Source organism: Stigmatopora nigra, chromosome 12, assembly GCF_051989575.1.
Source record: "Stigmatopora nigra isolate UIUO_SnigA chromosome 12, RoL_Snig_1.1, whole genome shotgun sequence".
In the NCBI taxonomy this organism is placed as follows: Eukaryota; Metazoa; Chordata; class Actinopteri; order Syngnathiformes; family Syngnathidae; genus Stigmatopora; species Stigmatopora nigra.
This window is the reverse complement of record NC_135519.1, coordinates 4,199,876-4,217,298: the sequence shown is the minus strand read 5'-3', so window position 1 is coordinate 4,217,298 and position 17,423 is coordinate 4,199,876. Positions and strand designations below refer to the sequence as shown.

At 40.2% G+C, this 17,423-nt stretch overlaps 3 protein-coding genes across 3 annotated transcripts in view; 1 reads left to right on the top strand and 2 right to left on the bottom strand.

The window, feature by feature from the left end:
• Window positions 1–6,331, top strand: part of eys (EGF-like photoreceptor maintenance factor) — an 82,404-nt gene extending 76,073 nt beyond the window's left edge. Inside the window, exons 44-50 of the mRNA XM_077729412.1 lie at window positions 348–530; window positions 1,265–1,431; window positions 1,844–1,988; window positions 4,095–4,257; window positions 4,344–4,516; window positions 4,636–4,797; window positions 5,145–6,331. Of these exons, the coding sequence (XP_077585538.1) occupies window positions 348–530; window positions 1,265–1,431; window positions 1,844–1,988; window positions 4,095–4,257; window positions 4,344–4,516; window positions 4,636–4,797; window positions 5,145–6,331 (2,180 nt within the window). The remainder of the gene's footprint in view (window positions 1–347; window positions 531–1,264; window positions 1,432–1,843; window positions 1,989–4,094; window positions 4,258–4,343; window positions 4,517–4,635; window positions 4,798–5,144) is intronic.
• Window positions 6,332–6,708: 377 nt separating this feature from the next.
• Window positions 6,709–16,156, bottom strand: phf3 (PHD finger protein 3). Its single transcript, XM_077729413.1, has 16 exons — window positions 16,008–16,156; window positions 14,862–15,112; window positions 14,551–14,667; window positions 13,182–14,463; window positions 12,788–13,100; window positions 12,248–12,296; window positions 11,893–12,001; window positions 11,651–11,807; window positions 11,445–11,561; window positions 11,226–11,354; window positions 11,002–11,137; window positions 10,747–10,921; window positions 10,515–10,662; window positions 9,693–9,782; window positions 9,415–9,610; window positions 6,709–9,328 (listed from the first exon to the last, which is right to left on the bottom strand). The coding sequence occupies exons 2-16, from the start codon at window positions 15,094–15,096 to the stop codon at window positions 7,644–7,646; spliced, it is 4,938 nt and encodes a 1,645-aa protein (XP_077585539.1). The 5' UTR covers window positions 15,097–15,112; window positions 16,008–16,156; the 3' UTR covers window positions 6,709–7,643.
• A 485-nt stretch (window positions 16,157–16,641) lies between these two features.
• LOC144205592 (isoaspartyl peptidase/L-asparaginase) lies at window positions 16,642–17,277 on the bottom strand. Its single transcript, XM_077730080.1, has 2 exons — window positions 17,045–17,277; window positions 16,642–16,805 (listed from the first exon to the last, which is right to left on the bottom strand). Exons 1-2 carry the CDS (start codon window positions 17,229–17,231, stop codon window positions 16,642–16,644), a joined length of 351 nt encoding a protein of 116 aa, XP_077586206.1. The 5' UTR covers window positions 17,232–17,277.
• Window positions 17,278–17,423: the final 146 nt, after the last annotated feature.

The following is a 17,423-nucleotide window of genomic DNA, read 5'->3' as shown; positions in this document are numbered from 1 at the left end:
TACATAGTACAAAATCAAATCCAGAAATGCAATTCAAGTTGAGCGCTTTATAGCACAACAACACTGTCATTGTGACTCAACGTGAATTGAATACGACTGTTCTGGCATTGTGTGTAGCGAGAGGATGAAGAAGTCACGGGCTGCTTGCCAAAATTCAGCCTAAATAGCTTCTAATGGAAATAGAATGGGACTACTGGAGAGGTGGTGCTGTTTGAAAACGGGTCACCGTCTAATAGTATTCAATACGCCCCACAAATGCACTGTGTGGCAATAGTGCCATCTTGTGGCAAATTGATGGAAAGCCACTGTGTCCTTCTAAAAATGTCCTGTTTTTTTTTGTCTTGCAGCGGTCAACATCACGCGTGCGAGATTCAGTGGCACGGATGTCTTTGGCCTCACATCTTTTGTGGCTTTCACAAATATTCCCAGTCTGAATTTGTTCTACGAGTTCCAGATTAAGTTCAGGCTGGCCAATAACTCTTCTGCTGTGAAAGACAACTTGATTCTATTCGCTGGGAAGAAAGGACGAGGTCAGCAACTCTTTTGTGTCTCATCAATAAGTGAGATGTTAAATCCACCGCAGGTTTTAAATGAATTAAATGCGTTGGAGTAAAAGCAATTAGGAAGGAAAATATAGGCAAAAAAATAATTTCTTTTAGAGGTATTTTTATTTTTTATTTCCATGTTTAATTGGAATATTTTCTCAAAGTCACACAACAGGGCATCTATTTAAAGTACTTTTTTAGTTATAATTGCATTTTAGTTGTATAAAAAGCCTATATCTGCCAGAAATTCCATTTTATTTCCAATATTGGAGGTTTTAATCAGCCTACCATGCAGATTCTGTTGTCTACTTTGAATTCATAACAAAATGAGTAGTAATAAGAATAAAGAAATAGGTGTGGGAGAGAAATTGTGCATATCCAAACACAAGAAAAGTGGAAAAAATGAATAATTGAAGCAAAAATTGCTTTAATGGAATGTCTTCTTTGATCAACTCCACAAACCTATGAAGCACAATTATTTAACTTATGCATAAGATCACGTTACAAACCATCACAGCGGTTGCAATGATGAACATTGTCGTCTATAATATGCCTTCAAGCAACCCCATTTATAATTGAGTTTAAATGTGGCTAATTGATTGTTATTGTTTTGTAGGTTACAGTTCACTAAGAGTTCATGATATTTATAAGATATTTATATCCTAACTGTATTCTATCTGGAACCATTCTCATTATTCATTCAAGACTTATTCCACCAGGCACCGACGGTGACGACTTTCTTGCCTTAGGTATACGGAAGGGAAGAATTCTCCATAAATTCAACCTCGGCTCAGGTATTGCAACCATCATCTCGGATCGACTGAACCTCCACGTGGACATCCACACAGTCACGTTTGGAAGGACCAATAAAACCGGATGGCTAAAGGTGATTGGATCGTGCCTTATTTGATTGCAAGGCATCGAACATACCCGCCAGCCTGTGTAACAACCCCCCATCCACTCCCCCCTAAAGGCAAATTGATCACTAACGACTTGAAAGAGCATTTTATTCTCGTCCTTCCTTTCCTTTTATACGTATGTCCTCGACAATGTGAGCTTGTGTAACATATCCCGCCTTGCGCTGGTTATTTTTGGTACATAATCCCAATGGAGAAAAAAAAAATGTCTTGAAATTCGCCAGAACAGCGTGACCAATAATTGAGGTCTACATTTGTATCATGCAAAAACACAAGCATTTAAGAGCTAAGTGAATCGAATCAATAGGAGGTCATGCATTCCCCACACTTGGGACTTTTTAAATAATTTACTTGCTGGAGTATTGACAACATCTTTCTTAGGTTGACGGACAAAGGACCAGAACGGGCTCGTCTCCAGGACCTCTGCGGGGCCTCGCTGCTGTCAAGCTCCTCTTTGTAGGCGGTTATAATGAGTACACCCCTGACCTGCTGCCACTTGGCTCTAGGTTCCGTCAAGGCTTTCAGGGTAAGACAGCCACTTTAAGCAGTGTGCACTATAAGAGCACTGGAGCTTGGCCTTCATCCCAGGATGGTTGTGCTTTTGTAAGCAGAGCAGAGGCATATAAGGCAAGGACAGAACTCACAGATTGCTTCTATCAACACCTTTCATTGCTGATGCGTGAAGACATTTTGCAGCTACCATTTCCCTTTAATAATGAAGATATAATACAGTATGTCGTGAACATATGGTACACCCATTTTCTATACATTGCCCATTGCCCTATTAGATTCGTATATCTATGTATATGAGGAGTATTTGTTGCATTTTTGGAAGGACATTTTTTTATTTTAGCAGAAACCAAGAACAAACAGGTTTTTAGTTACAATAGTTAGATAGAAAATAGAGATATGGTAACATAAATGTTCTTTTCAGATAAGTATAGCCTAAGAAACAAAAATATATCAGGCTTTTGGTTGTCATGGATAGAAAAAAATATATAAGTCGCACTTGAGTATTAGTTGCAGGCCCAGCCAAATTATGACTAAAGTGCAACTTATAGTCCGTATACTACGGTCATTCACTTTGCAGTATGACAAATATTCCTTCAAACTCTCATTTCTAACAATAGTAAATTTTGAGTTTTATAGTTATACGTACTTTGGAACTTTTACACAGAAGTATAAGTTTTATCAAGGGTCTGTTGTGTTTAATACTTAATGTTTACTCAGCCCGATAATTGCAAACAGAACCCAAAAAAATGAGGTCCCTCCTTGCAGAATGATGTACTTAATAATAGAATTGCAAGTCACATCTGAACGGAAGAAGGCAGGTCACAAAGGCCATTTTAATTCAATCCTAAATAAAGGGACACTTTATTTGAGTGGAAATGCCTGGTCACCTTGCCCATTAAAAATAGATTGCAGTGTGCATTATTGAGATTCTAATTGGAACAACATTACCAAATAATTATTATGAACACAACTTATTCCCATAGAATGCCAATTATATGCAGGAATGTTTATTTTCTGCACCTGCTCTTGTGCAAACATTGACATAAGTATACATTCAGGATTCAGACCGACTTGTTATAAGCTTATTTAGTGTTAACGCTTGGATTAATTTCTATTTTGCTTATGATTTTTGACATTTATTTCAATTCAACCTTTAAAATTGATTTTTTTTCTCCCCCCCAATCAAATCCATTGTGGGTAACACAGTTCAAATATTCCACCTGACTCCCCACCGTCCGTCTCCATGTTGGTAAGCTCAACAACACCAAGCGGTCCCGGGGATGTAATGAGAACTCACTGGTGTCTAATCAGATCTGTGTGACCTTCCTGGAGCCCTAATCATGATGGCTGGCAGTGAACACACTGATAATTCACTTCACTCCCAGTTATCAACAGATCCACACACTTCCCCTGTGGAAATGTGGCAGAGGAGAGACGCGGTGACTCCTGAAATGAATCAATCTGCCAATTTGAGCCAGTGATCAAATCACCAGTAACTGGAAATAGTACTTGTTGACGCTCGACATCATTCTATGCAAATATTCTTATTGAGGACATTTGTTCAACACAATATTTACCTGATACTTTAGTTATTGTGTATAATACAGTTAATATAATCTATATACTATGATATATCCATGTATAAATTATATCACTTTAGTCTGCCTTTAGATGGCATCAAGGCACAAATGGTCAAAAATGACCGTGGCTTTTATTTTTTTAGTGCATCCTGTTTGTCCTGGGGACCAATATAAGAGTGTAATTTTTTATGTCTCCCTCTCATGCTCTGCACTTAGAGACAAAGTAAATATTGCCTGGATGAAAATAAATGTTGAAAGCAAAAGTCAAACATGACAAGGAAAGTGCTGGATGACAACCACTGACATAGTTGTTTGGTTTTGGTGTCAATTCTGAGAGACAAACAGTCACATTAATGTTATTTTTACAAAAGTCAATGTTTTGACAATCCACTGACAGGATCACCAATTCTCATTGAGGTCAAAGGTTATTAAAAAGTTGACTTTTTATCTTATTTTTCCCAATTTCTAAATAGAATTTAATGTAACCTCTTGATCTGAGACACATTTAAAACTTCCCATCTTTGTCTGTTTTTTCCAAGGATGCATTTTTGACATATACTTGCGCACAAGAAGAAATGGCGCTGTCCAAGTGCTGAAACGACCTGCCTTTGGGCGAAATGTGGGTCAGTGTGGGGTCAACATGTGTGATCATGTTCACTGCAAGAATGGAGGAACGTGTATGGACTCTGGTTCATCCGTATTGTGAGTATACATTTTTTTTCCAAGATCTTACTAAAGAATATTGAAAAGTAAATCATTATCTCTGTGTGGGTATTTTCCTCTCGCAGTTGCCACTGCCCTTTAGGACGGAAGGGAGCACTGTGTTCGGAAACGGCGTCGGTGTGCGATGGCGCACACACCCCTCCGCCTCTTTGCGCCCTGGGCTCCACCTGCATCCCTCTTCCAAATGGATATACCTGTCAGTGCCCCCTGGGAACAGTGGGACTCCACTGCGAGAAAGGTCAGCCCATCAAACCCAATCTTCATCATTACACGTGTTTTTTTTTCTCTGTTCATTTTGTCAACAAGGAAGCACTTTGGCTGCTCAATTATTTAACTGCTCTATTGTCCCCATTTCAGCTGTGAGCATCAGTGATCCATTCTTTAGTGGAAAGTACTCCTCCTGGATGTCCTTCCCTCCAATGAAAATGAGACATAGGACAGTTTTAGAGTTGCAGTTCCGACCTTTATCACCTGATGGCATCCTTGTTTATGTTGCGCAGAATCTTGGAAACCCAGCAGGTAATATTTTAAATTGGACTTTGTTAATGCAGACATAAAATACACACGTTTTGGTCATTTCTCTCTATCAACCACATAAGGTTAAATGACATGACTGCCATTGCCTACCTTATTTAAGGCTCTATGCACCTCTAATGTGCCATGTTTAATGGTTTTTGCTTACACTGTTGTTGTAATCTACAGCTTTTTTTATTATTATTATTATTCATGACAGGTTGTTTGGGTAGCTGTAGCAGTATTCCAATTATATCAGCCTATTTTTACAGAGCACTTCACTGTCAATTTACAATGATTTTCACTGATATTGTATCAAATTTTCAACTCATTTTTGTATTTCATCCCCGCAGGAGACTTCCTCTGTCTGTCTTTGACGTCAAGCTTTGTCCAACTGCGGTACAACCTAGGAGATGGTCTCCATATCCTAAAGACAGTCACCAAAGTCCACCTGCACAACAGAAAGTGGCACACGGTAAAAGCTGGCCGGATTGGTCGAAACGGCTTCCTCATTCTGGACGGCGAGGGACTCAAAAACAACGTAAGCAATGGTATGAGCACACTGGACGTTGCGACGAATATCTTTATCGGGGGCGTGTCCTCTCTGACCTTTTTGTCCGCCGATGCGATCCAAGGGGAACCGGTGGGCTTCACTGGGAGTGTTAGGGAAGTGATAGTAAACGGCCTTGAGTTGGAATTAACGGAAAAAGGAGCTCTTAGTGGCGTGAATGTCGAGGATCGGGATGGGAGTGCCTGTGGGTACAAGGTGTGTCGTAATGAAGGTCAATGTAGGCCAACGGGGATTAATTCGGCCATGTGTGATTGCCCTGTGCCGTGGAGCGGGCCAACGTGTAATCAATCTTTAAGTTGTGTTAATAACATATGCAAAAGTGGTTCTATTTGCATGCCTATTAATGGGACGTCTTATATTTGCATCTGCCCAATTGGGTGGGGGGGAAAGTACTGCACCAATGAGGTAGCAACTTACACTTTAAAGTTTATGGGGCAGTCCTATGTTAAGTATGTTGATCCGAAATATAATAAGAGGAATTTAAGGTATGTTCGACTTTCTTTTATATTTCTTGCCAGCACAAATGATAGTTTGATTATGTGGATGGGAAACGCGGGGCATGAAGATGATGATTTTTTGGCGGTAGGGTTAGAGAATGGAGGCCTTAAAGTTGCGCTTAATCTCGGAGGGAGGATTTGTGTTCTGGAGAATTTGAAAAGTCAGATTTTGTGTTGTGACAGGTGGTATCATGTCGCCATTTTGGTCAATAGTACTGTTATTCAAGTTTATTTGAATAATGAGAGGGTCGTTTTTGAGGATGTGGATCCGCTTGGGAAATATGTAGCCTTGAACTATAGGGGGCAGCTCTACTTTGGGGGGTTTGAAATGTATACAGATATAGCTGGTGTGACAGCGGGGTTGTTTTTACAAGGGTTTCAAGGGAAACTCAGAAATGTTTATTTGTTTGACGAGCCTGTTGTGTTTTTAAAAAACAGTGAGGGCTTTAATGTTCATAATGGGAATGTGTAGCAGGGAGGGAGGGGGGGGTTATCATAGTTCTTGTTGTTATGAGATGTGCAGTAGTTAAAAAAAATACTAGGAAAGCTCATGGATAAATTAATTTAACCAATCTGGTGCTAAAGTAAAGAGCATGTGCAATGCTTTTATATTCTTTGCAGAAAAAATATTTGCTTTTAATGGTGCTATTTGTGATGTTGGCTTCCATTTGAGAAGAGTTTGAATTAGACCAGTTTGTTGAAGGTAAAAGGTAGGAACGTGTGTAATGGCTTGTTGTAATGTTTTTTTTTGTTGTATAGGTTATACAGTATCTTTTTTAAATGTATATTGTAGAATTTCATATAGCAAAATTCATATTTGTAAGACAATGTAAAATGTAATTCTTTAAGTAGAATTAAAGATTTTGTGATAGTAACAATTTAAGGGCAGAGTACTATTCGTTGTAACTGAAATTGTGAGTTGTAGTATGTAGTATTTGTAAATCTAGTGAGTTTTAAGTACATTTAATACAGCTTTGTTGCTTAGGTGACGGTAACCTTTAATATTTTATTTACTATCCACAGAAATTTGTGATGTTTTTAATGATAATTAAAAAAAAATTAGCTTTATTACCAACTGTACATACACACGTGCAAAGGCACACTTAATTTCTAAAGGTATATTACAAGCCAAAAATGTACAATGAATTTCTGGTAGAAAGTAAGATTATAAAATATTTAAAGCAACAAAAGGAATCAACTTGGGAACACAAGATTTTGTTCAATAGGTGCATCTGTCAAGGTATTTACAAGGTAAATGCCAGCTCTTTTCCAAAATGAAATGACCTAATGTCTTTCAAATGTAATTACTAGGAGGTTGAAAACATGTCACAGCAGTTTAGTAGAATTGAATATAAAAAAATTGGAACATTTTAAAATTGGAAATGGCCCCTTTTCTAATTTAGGAAAACAATTAAAACTTGTTGCCAGGCCTACAATCGGATGGATCAGCTTACATTGGAACACAAAAGGAACTTTAGTTCAGGCTGAATCTGAAAAACCGAAGTATTCTCCAGTTGTGTTATTAGTTTTCCAAGAAGTAGCAACTTTGTCTGTCCATTAAAACAATAGCTCAACATTAGAAGAGGACTCAGCAGCAAGTGTGACAAAAGCTGCACATTGATGACATCGAGGACATAACTGAATGTACGCACCCTCCAAAAAAGTGGTTTGAACCAGGGATTGTGTTTCAGAGCACCAATACTCACTACAGGTCTTCATTTTTAAAAAATGGGAAAGTTAAAAAAAAAAATTAAAAAATAATAATAATAATAAAACCTCTCAAATTACAAATAATTGTCTTTCTTGCTCCTCCGCCCATTTTCATAATCCGAATCCCGCCGATGTCGGTGTCTGTCTTTGTGTCTGCCGCTGTAATCGTCGCCATAGTGTCGCTCTTTCCGCCTTTCGCCATATCTGTCCTCCGAGTGTTTGTGGTGCCTATTCCTATCTCTGTGCTTGTCGCTGTAGCCGTGCTTCCTATTGCGCTCCCTATCGTGGTGATGTCTGCTCTTCTTCTCGTGATGTGAGTCTCTACGTTGGCTTTCCCTCTCGTCGTTTTCTTCCCTTTCCTCGCTGTCCTGATCCCTCTCTTCCCACGGGTGGCAGTAGGTGTAGAGTTCTTCCTGGACTTCCTCCTTGGCCTCTGTTGGAGCTTGACCAGCTTCTTGGGAGATACCCTCGAGCTGTCCTGCCTCTATTACGACTTCCTGGGCCTGTGCCATGGCGTGGTTTTGCTCCCAGACGTGTGGCCTGTCGAAAGAGTGGGTAACAGGTGGGATGTGGTTGATGTCAGGTACCTGAAGCTGAGGCGACTGCTGGTGGTGGTGGACTGGCGCCATCTCCGTGTCCGGTTGGACCTCGCCGATTGGTAAGTCCTCTGCTTTTGGTTCTTGGACTGCAGTAGGGTTTCCTCCCTGTGTTACCGTTTCTTTCAGAGGGACTTCTGTGAGATCTTCCTGTTCCTTAAGTTTGTGTTTGGCTGGAGACATCTGTAAAAAGCCTTGGTGAAAAGTAGTAACAGTGCGACTATTACCGCTACTCAAATCGGGAGTGTTTCTCGTATCCACGGTGATCAAGAGCCTATTTTCACTGGCTTGGATTTCGGGTATATTTGAAAAAGTGGAGATCTTTTTCAAAATTCCACTTAAAGGTTTGGACACATTTGCTTGCTCTGACACTACCTGTGTTTCCACCTTAACTTTATCTGGATCGGGGGGTGGAGGGGTGTCGTTTTTCTCGGGGGGGTCAATGCTAGTTGTTTCGGTCTCGTTTTGACGCTTTGTCAAGCTATCCAGGAAAGCTTCCGTGGAAACATCTGGGGGCTTGTCTCTCAGGGAGATTGGTGGACCTCGAGGTGCAGCCTCAGCATCTTTTCCTGGAGATATATTCGCAACTTCCGCCTGGCTAGTTGATTGTAGTTCAGCTTGGACAGGTTTGACTTCTTTTTTCTTGATGACAAAGCGCTCCCGGGGTGCAGCTGGGACAACATCTGGACCCTTCTTGGCACTCTGGCTGGATGCCGCCTGTTTTTTCTTCAAAAGAATTTTCCTGGCAAGTTCGGTAATAATTTGGGCATTTAGGGGCTTTCCACCAAAATCTGGCAACGGTGGGAGATGTCCACCTAAGCCAAGTAGGACACCTGGAAGAAAACGCAAGGGCTTGAGTGAGTCCTGGCCGCTGTTTTCCGCCGCAGACGGTTCTTCAAAGGACACCGGGATGGGCTCTTCTGCAGCCTCTTTGGTCTCGAGTGATTTCTCCATCTCGCTTTTATTGGGAGTAGTCAAGGAGGCCAGGAAGAGCTTCTCGTCTTCTTCTTCTGTTGGAGTTTGTTGGACAGAAATTGGGACGGCGGGCTGGACTTCGGGAGACATTCTTGTGGGTTTGTTCACGTCAACGGGAAGATAATCTGTTTTCGGCCTTTGACGAATTATAAGGCCCAAGAGAAGATTTCCTCGGTTGTTTTCCAGACCTGACAGATGATCAAATACATTTTAATCAGAATCGGAAGAATGACATTTTTGTTAACACGGAGCAGATTTTTTTTTTTTTGGTCACCTGGTCCGTCGAAAGGCACAAGCTGGTGTGGTACTTTTTCCGAAGCACCCAAAGGAAGAAGATACATGTCCTTGACTTGTTTGCGGTTGTTTGACACCACCCCAAAACGCTTTCGGCTACTGAAGTATGCATACAGGAGAGTGTAGGATATCTCGTCTTCCTCAGTTACAGGAGAGAAGCGGATAAGACACAGTTCCTTGAATATAAAAAGAAAAAAACTGCATGTCAAGAAAGGATCAACGGAAGGTGCAATGCAATGAATGAACATGAAATATTACTTTAGTTCCTGTAGCTCGGATCTTCTCCAAGTAGTCCCACACAGTCTGCGGGCTTATCCGTCCACCAACCTGAATGCTGTCAGGAAGATCCTGAAAAGATATATTGTATATTGTTAATATAGACTTTGCTAGAACTGGGTGATTAAATGATAATGATAATTAAATTCTATTTATATATTACTTGTTTTTTTTTCCACTGTGAAAATGTACTTTGTGGAGTAGCACCACCAATTTAGTTATGGGCAATTGTGAATGATGACAATAAAGGATTTTGAGTTGAATTACCGTGATTTTTTGTTGTTGTCAACAATGATATTAAAAACTTTCGAAAAAATCGACCAATTTAAAATGTATTTTGTGGAGTAGCACCACCAATTTAGTTATGCGCAACTGTGAATGATGACAATAAAGGATTTTGAGTTGAATTACCGTGAATTTTTGTTGTTGTCAACAATGATATTAAAAACTAGAAAAAATCGACCAATTTAAAGTGCAATTAAACCACCTGACCAGTTAAACTTGTACTATAAAACAAAATGAGAGAAAAATAATTTTGTTGACAACTGGCAGTCTTTTTAGAGTACTAAACTACTAGTTCAATGGCCATTATAAAAAACATTTATTTTAAAAAACAATAAAGTAACTGAAAATCCACCATTGCTTTGTAGTAAAGTGCTGACAAGAAAATGCAATCTCATGTAAAATGGATCGATCAAAGGTCTAACTCTTTATAAGAAGCTTTGTAGTTAGATTCACGTTTCAAAGTGGACATGAATAAAGAAAAGTCGTGTCTGTAGGCTTTGGTTAAAAATGCTTACATACCTCAGTCAAGTTGTCCAGAATTCCTGATACAGGGAAAGCTTTAGTGACAAGTTTGGCCACAGAGTTCATTGTAAGGAAACCTCGCCACAGGGATTTCAGGCAGGAGAGGAATGTTGTTTCATCATCTCGGCCAGCTGCTTGGTCAGCCCTGAGATATGAAGGGGGAGAAAAAAAGCTCTCAAGTCACCTCTTTTGACATAAAATTGCAAAGGTTTCAGAAATGAACGCTCACTTCCGATCGTAGCTGGTGTGAGCCTTCTGAAAGCTCTCCTCTAAAACGGTGAGGTGCAGGTCATCCTCCACAGCCATCGGCGACTCCTCGCTTTTAGAAGACTGTCTCTTTGCCACTGTGGTAGCAACTTTAACCACTTTAGTGGGTGCTTCTTTCACCGGGGGTGCCATGCGCCCTTAATCAGGATGGAAAAGTATGTCAGTCACGATATGTGAAATGCGCCAAGTTACAATTTGGACTTGTGATATGAGCTACCTGTACAGATTTTGCAGTTGAGGTCAAATAAATGAGATTTGTGTTTGCTGGTGGTGTCTTTATCAATCTCGGTGCTCTCTGAAAGCTTCTCTGGGACAGTCGGAGGCTCTTCTTGCACTTCGACCGGCGAATCAATCTGTCAAAGAATCCACCAGTCAGTTGTATATTTATTCTGAAAAAATAAAATACAAAATGAAAAAAAAAACCTGAGATCTCTTTCTTACCTGCACCTCCACAGCCTCAGCTACTTTCCCAGGTTCTTCATTCTCAATCTCAATCTCCCCTTTATGTGTGATTTTAATGATTGGACGCCTCTCAACCTCTCTTTGCTCTTTTTCAATCATTTCTATTGTCTGTGAGAGAGAATAAAAATAGCCACATGACAATTTGTTAATGAGTGAACCTACATACAACAGTTATCAAATTTAGATGAGGATTCTCACATGTCGGTTTTCTCTCTTGCGCCAAGCGGCCAGTTCCTTAGAAGCCAATTCCTCGGGACTCATGCGGATTAAATTAGCAGGAGATATTTCCCCTTTGAGAACCTTCTTAAAGAGAACCTGAACAGTAGAACAAAGGTAGATTACTTTAAAAATAGTTCTGAAACTACCATTTTTTTCCCATGCACGTCATTTGGTGACTAACTTACATTATTTTTAGTATCTTTGAGATTAAACATCAAGCTTCGATACTTGTTCTTATATTTGTTTTCGGTATCTTTATACATGTGGAAAAGTTCTCTCTCAGTCTTCTTGGAAACCTCAGAAGCTTTTTCTACTGGGACATTCAAATCTGACTCCTTCAACCTAAAATGGAAAGTGTCACACATTCAGCACCACTAAAGAAAAGTATTTCAAACCTCTGCAATGTTAATTTACTGGATTTTCTTACCTCTGTAGAAGGATATCTTTCAAAGAATCACGCACACTGCGCCGGATCTCCTCCATCGAAGCAGGCTTTTTTGAAGTGGAAGATGCACTTTTACTTTTTGACTGAATGCCTGAGAGGACAGAACAAGTCCTGGGTTATGTTTTGCAAGAAAACAAAAATTCTTCTGAAACTCCAAAAAGGCTTTTTTGCGCTAGGTTAAATTCACTTAAAAATGTAAAATTGTCCAACAGCATACCATGTCAGTGTTATAATAAAAGAATCATTCCATTAAAGAAAGACAATTGTTTTTTTTCCAAATGTAACCAAAGTCACCAGTAGAGTTATTATATAAATGGTAATATATTTTATGAAATACCTGTTTTATGATGACTTTCTTTGCCATCTGCAGATGATCGAGCTTGTTCCTATTTTGGAAGACAGTAACTACAAATTACTCAAGGGCAATTCAATAATCTTCATACAGAAGAACATCGTATATGAAAAAAAAACATGAGTATGATGCAGTGAAGTTTTATGCCACATTAATGGGCTATTGTAACGGATATTGTGTAAAATACACTTTAGAAATGGCTAAATATCTTCAACTGTGCAGGTGTACCAGTGGGTCTATTTTTTTATATAATGCCATTATTCGTGTTCTATAAGATACACGTGTAAAATTGCTATGACGATCTACTAATGTCGAGACCACAGACCTGTAGCAGACAAACACCCAGGTTAAAGCCATCGGTGTAAATGGAAAGTAAAAGAACAAAATAACAAACCCTTGTTGAAAACTGTGGACATGGCTATTAAAATCTGAGCATCACTTAGCTGAGGGAAACATGGTGGAAGACCCTTTGAAAGGAAGACTTTTGTTAACCAACTTTAGAATGAAAATGCCAACGCCTCTAACCTTTCGTGAAGCTCTGACTCCCCCTGATGTCAGCTCCTCAGGAGCTCTGGGCCTGGCTCTGGAAGGGGAAGTTAGTTCTTCCGAGACACCTGTTTTGGCTTTTGGTTGCTGCTTCAAAGCAAGGGCTTCGGTCTTGATTTCGGCCGCGGGTCTGGCAGGGGTTTCCAGCTCCACCTTCTTGCTCTCCTCCTCACAGCACTTTAAACACACGTACATCTGGTCCTCCTCTTCCATTTCACGTACTTTGAGTAGATCAAGACCAACACAGTCCCCGTGAAACCAGTCATCGCACCGACCGCAGCCTACCATGAACCTGTATGGATGAAAAAATAAGTTGCTTTACAACCTACAATAAATAGTTCTAAATTAACTGTTAATTCGAGTGAAGACTTACATGTTGTTATGGTGTTTCTTGCACTGACCACAGCAATTGTTCCCATCCCACACAGATTCGCTGTTTGCAGGCTCTTCTTGCTGTAGCACCTGTTCCTCAACAGTTTCTTTTTTCATAACAGGAGCATTGTCCGGAATAAACAGCTGTGGCTCATCCACGGAAATGCTTCTCGCCGTTTTACTCCTTTGCTTCTGCACCAACTTTTCTGGCTTCTTTATTTTAGACTTCTCCTGGGTCACTTCCTCTGGTATTTTGGAGGAATGTACCACCGGATGGGTGACGAGCGAGGTGTTAAGCTTGTTGAGTTTGGACGGACTATGTAGTTCCACGCGGCTACCACTGGGTGGCGCTTTCTTAACAGGTGAACTGGGTTTAACTTTGGGATATCCTGTTTGCATCTTTGGGTGCTTTGAGGCATGTTCACTGTGGGAGTTTTCACCACGTCTTTTTAATTGTTCACTGCTTCTCTTCTCTTTAAGAGACTTTAATTTGTGAAGGTTACGGCTATGGACTACTTTGGGTGTTTCATTTTGGGAAACTGACGTTCCTTTAGTCATATCGCCTGGTTCACCTATAACCACACCTTTCTTATTGGAATTAAGATGTTGCTTGGATTGGAGCTGGTTTTTGGCTGAAATTGGTTTCTTTTCTTTAGTGTCCACTCTGTTTCTTGCACCTGTTGTGTGGTTGGGTGGCAATTTAATAGCACATTTTCCATCTTGGACAGGCTTTTCCTTTCTCACTACAGTTTGATTGTCATCTTTAGCTTCTTGAGTGCACGTTTTAATTTCTGTTTCTGTCCCGTTTGCTGCCTGAACATCATTAGGGTTTACATAAGGACCTGATGCAAGTAGTGTTTCATCAACACACATCTTCTCTGTTACATCCTGATCTTTGACTTCCTCGGCCACAGGAGGCTGTGTGGAGATGCCGTCATCTGGCAACACGGGATACTCAATATCTGCACCGTAGGACAAACTATTGTCAAGGTTAGCTTCGGAATCCTCCAAATACGATGGCCCGGGAAGAAGTTCAATCTTGAATCCTCCAATGGTGACCGTCAGTCTTTTCAATACAACAGAAGGTTTTAACCATAATCCACCCTCAATATCGTTGATATTGATGCGTCCGCCCAGAGTTAGTTCTTTCTTCAACTGCACGCCTTTAACTCCTTTCTTTATAATAAAAGCTTTCTGTAATCTGTTGGAAAACTTCCTTCCAGGTCGTCCTCTGGGTCCAGTGTTTGTGGTAACCTTGGCAGGCTCTTGACCATCACTGGAATCTGTATCAAGATGACAAACACATCACCACGTCTCTCTTAATCTCTTCCAACGTGGCAAATAAGACAAAAGATAAACTTGGATCTTACCTAATTGCACATTACATGGACGTTTCTTGGGTCTGCCTACAGGTTTCTTGATTCTGACCGGATTGGTCTCCGATAGGTTTCCACCAATGCCGGTAGATGTTGGACCACCACTGATATCTGAGGTAAGTGTACAGGTAGGTAAATGAACAAGGAAATAGTCATGCACAAGAAAAAGACACATTTTTTTATTATAATCATACTAGTATGATCCGTTTACTATTAAGCCACCACTGACTGAAAAATATAACACCTGAGACTTAACTTTGATATTTTTTTGTGTATTGCATGTCCTGTTGTGATGGAAAACGTACCTGCTGAGCCTGTGATGGGAAAAGTGGCCTCCTCATTGTCCAGCAGGTTAAACTGAGAAGTTGCGCATCCAAACATGGGATCTGTGTCACTCAGCATGTTCTTGAGAGAATCTTCAAGGCAAGGTCCTGTTCCAAACTCATTACTGGCTTCACATTCCAAATTTTGACCTATTAGAAGGGTGTCATCTAACTGGTCACTTGGTATTAAAACGTTAAAAGTGTCCACAACATCCATGAATGCTGCTGCCTTCCTGCATGGGTGCAACAAAAGTAGTACTTACTACCTTGTTTAAGTGGCATGTAAATGCAACAAGTGGACATCATCAAGACAGAAAGCATGTAAGTAAACGTGAAGAGTTGTTGTTGTTGTAAGATGCAAATAATGTAAACAAGTGAGGGTCAACGGGGAATTTGTACCATAATGCAATTCAATGACGACTCCATTAGTGGTGCGAGTATTTAGCAAGTTGTTTACTGTGTTTTACATGCTTTTTCACTTCAGATGCCGGAGTGCAATAGCAAATTAAAATGTTGAGTCAATATTGATGGATCGTTCTGGATTTTGGCAAATACCAGATGCAAATCAACAATTTAAGTTTGAACCTAGCGTGTACACAAGTTCTACCAGGCCAAATTGGATGTATTAAGCATGAAATAACGTAGAATATATATTTATGTGATAGTAGTTAAGATGAGTATCAATAGACAAATGTAATACGATCCTCATTTTGACTAGATCTCCAAAGGGACGACTAATTAATTTCCCGATCGTTACTGCACGCGTTGCTAATATCAGTCTGCAACTATAGCTCATATACGTTAGCAAGCTAAAGATGACCTGAAGATGAAGTTTGCTATTCCTCCGATCCCTAATCTAGTAAACCTACACGGATGCCCCGACGTTACCATAGCAACCGGTTAGATACGCGGAGTCGTTCTAGAAACAACATCAAAACATGCACAATGTACAATATTATAAAGGAATATATCAAGCATGCTAACTAGGTCGTGCTAGCTGGGGCCTAGGCTTGTTTGTAGCCTGATCGAAGCTAACAGGCGTTGCAAGAACACGCCCACGGGCATCTAATTCATCTTTGGATCACTTTATACTTTTGAACATGGCTGTGTTTATACTTCGAGACGTACCTCTTTCTGAGTGCAAGGATGTATCCAGTACGTGTAGGTTACATAGTACCGCGGGTGCCTGCCTGGCTGCCTCCGCTAACTTCCTCTACAGCTAAGCCGTCAGTCGTCCCGCTGCCGCAAAGCTGCTGACGGTGAGGACTGTTGGTCACGTGGTTTGTGTTTACAGCAAGTAGCTGAGCAGCCGATACCATGCACAACTCCATCCACATGGTTTACTCAAGGCAAATATACCTGACTTATTTGAAGAGAATATTTGAGTTTAGCTTGGAGAATATACAGAAGATTTTATGTTATATTGTGATCACTCAAGTGTAATTGATTAATTTATGATGCAATCCAAATTTCAATATGTTTAATGAGATCAGTTTCATGTAATTACATGGATATGAAGTTACTCTCCTCCTTTATCTCGTTTAACAGTTTATTTTATCCTTATTTATTTAGCTTTTTGGTGAGTCTCTATGATTCTGATGTAATGAAGGTGATCTTTTTAAAAAAAATGTGACATTGCACTTTTATAAACATGGGTTTTATCACCAATACCAATAATCAAACAAGTTATTGTGGTTTAATTACACATAAAAGTAAAGTCATCATGTAATCATGATTCAAAATTTTCCTCGATTATACAAGATCAATCCATGTATTTTGGCACTTTCTTCATCACTGCCCTTGCCAGGGAAACGGGATTAGCGATATTCTTTACAGACGACACAGCATCACAGGCTAATGTCTTTCCATCCACGATGAGGGCATCCATCTCCACTTCGCCATCTGTGTTTGGGGTTGCTCCGTGACCTTTAACGATATCACACATTTTCCAGCCACAATAAACCAAACCTCATATTCACCATACAGTGATTTCTGGGTAAAAAAAACTGAAAGTTAATGGACCTGACAAGAAGTTGCAGCTGAAACAGCCAATGAAAAGGGCATGTTACATTAGGGCTTGGGTAAAAAAAATGCTTGTTTCTGTGTTTTTCCACACCAAATGGCCCCAGATGTGTCAGCATAGAAGTGAAGATTATTCTGCTTACCTGCATTAAGTACCGTGTTATCTTCCAGGGCTCGCACGGCTGACTCGACAGCATCCAGCGCAGTTCCATTTTTCTGCAGAACAGCAAAGCCTTCACGTGCCGATGCCTTTACGCCATCAACCGAGGCCTTGCCGAGGTCATTGGGAATGGCCCATGCTCCACCGTGCACGACAATGACGGCAGACATCTTTAAATTCCAGTGATGGCATTCAACAAACAATTATTGTCTACATCTCTGTCCACAACAACGTTGTTCTTACCATAGACTGACTAGACACTTTCTGCATTGCTCACCTATGTTAACTATTTTTTTAGGTCTGCCATTTGCTGCTCCAATTTAACAGTAGGTCGTGATAGATTTTCACTTATTATAAAGTAT

Excerpts from the sequence above, each read along its gene's own strand:
- phf3 (XM_077729413.1), bottom strand. The coding sequence starts at position 15,096 with ATGGATGTTGTGGACACTTTTAACGTTTTAATACCAAGTGACCAGTTA. Across the intron at positions 13,101-13,181 it reads AAGAAACACCATAACAACAT|GTTCATGGTAGGCTGCGGTC; the intron begins GTAAGTCTTCAC and ends TCATCCATACAG. Across the intron at positions 11,562-11,650 it reads TCAAAGATACTAAAAATAAT|GTTCTCTTTAAGAAGGTTCT; the intron begins GTAAGTTAGTCA and ends TCTACTGTTCAG.
- LOC144205592 (XM_077730080.1), bottom strand. The coding sequence starts at position 17,231 with ATGTCTGCCGTCATTGTCGTGCACGGTGGAGCATGGGCCATTCCCAAT. Across the intron at positions 16,806-17,044 it reads TAACACGGTACTTAATGCAG|GTCACGGAGCAACCCCAAAC; the intron begins GTAAGCAGAATA and ends ATATCGTTAAAG.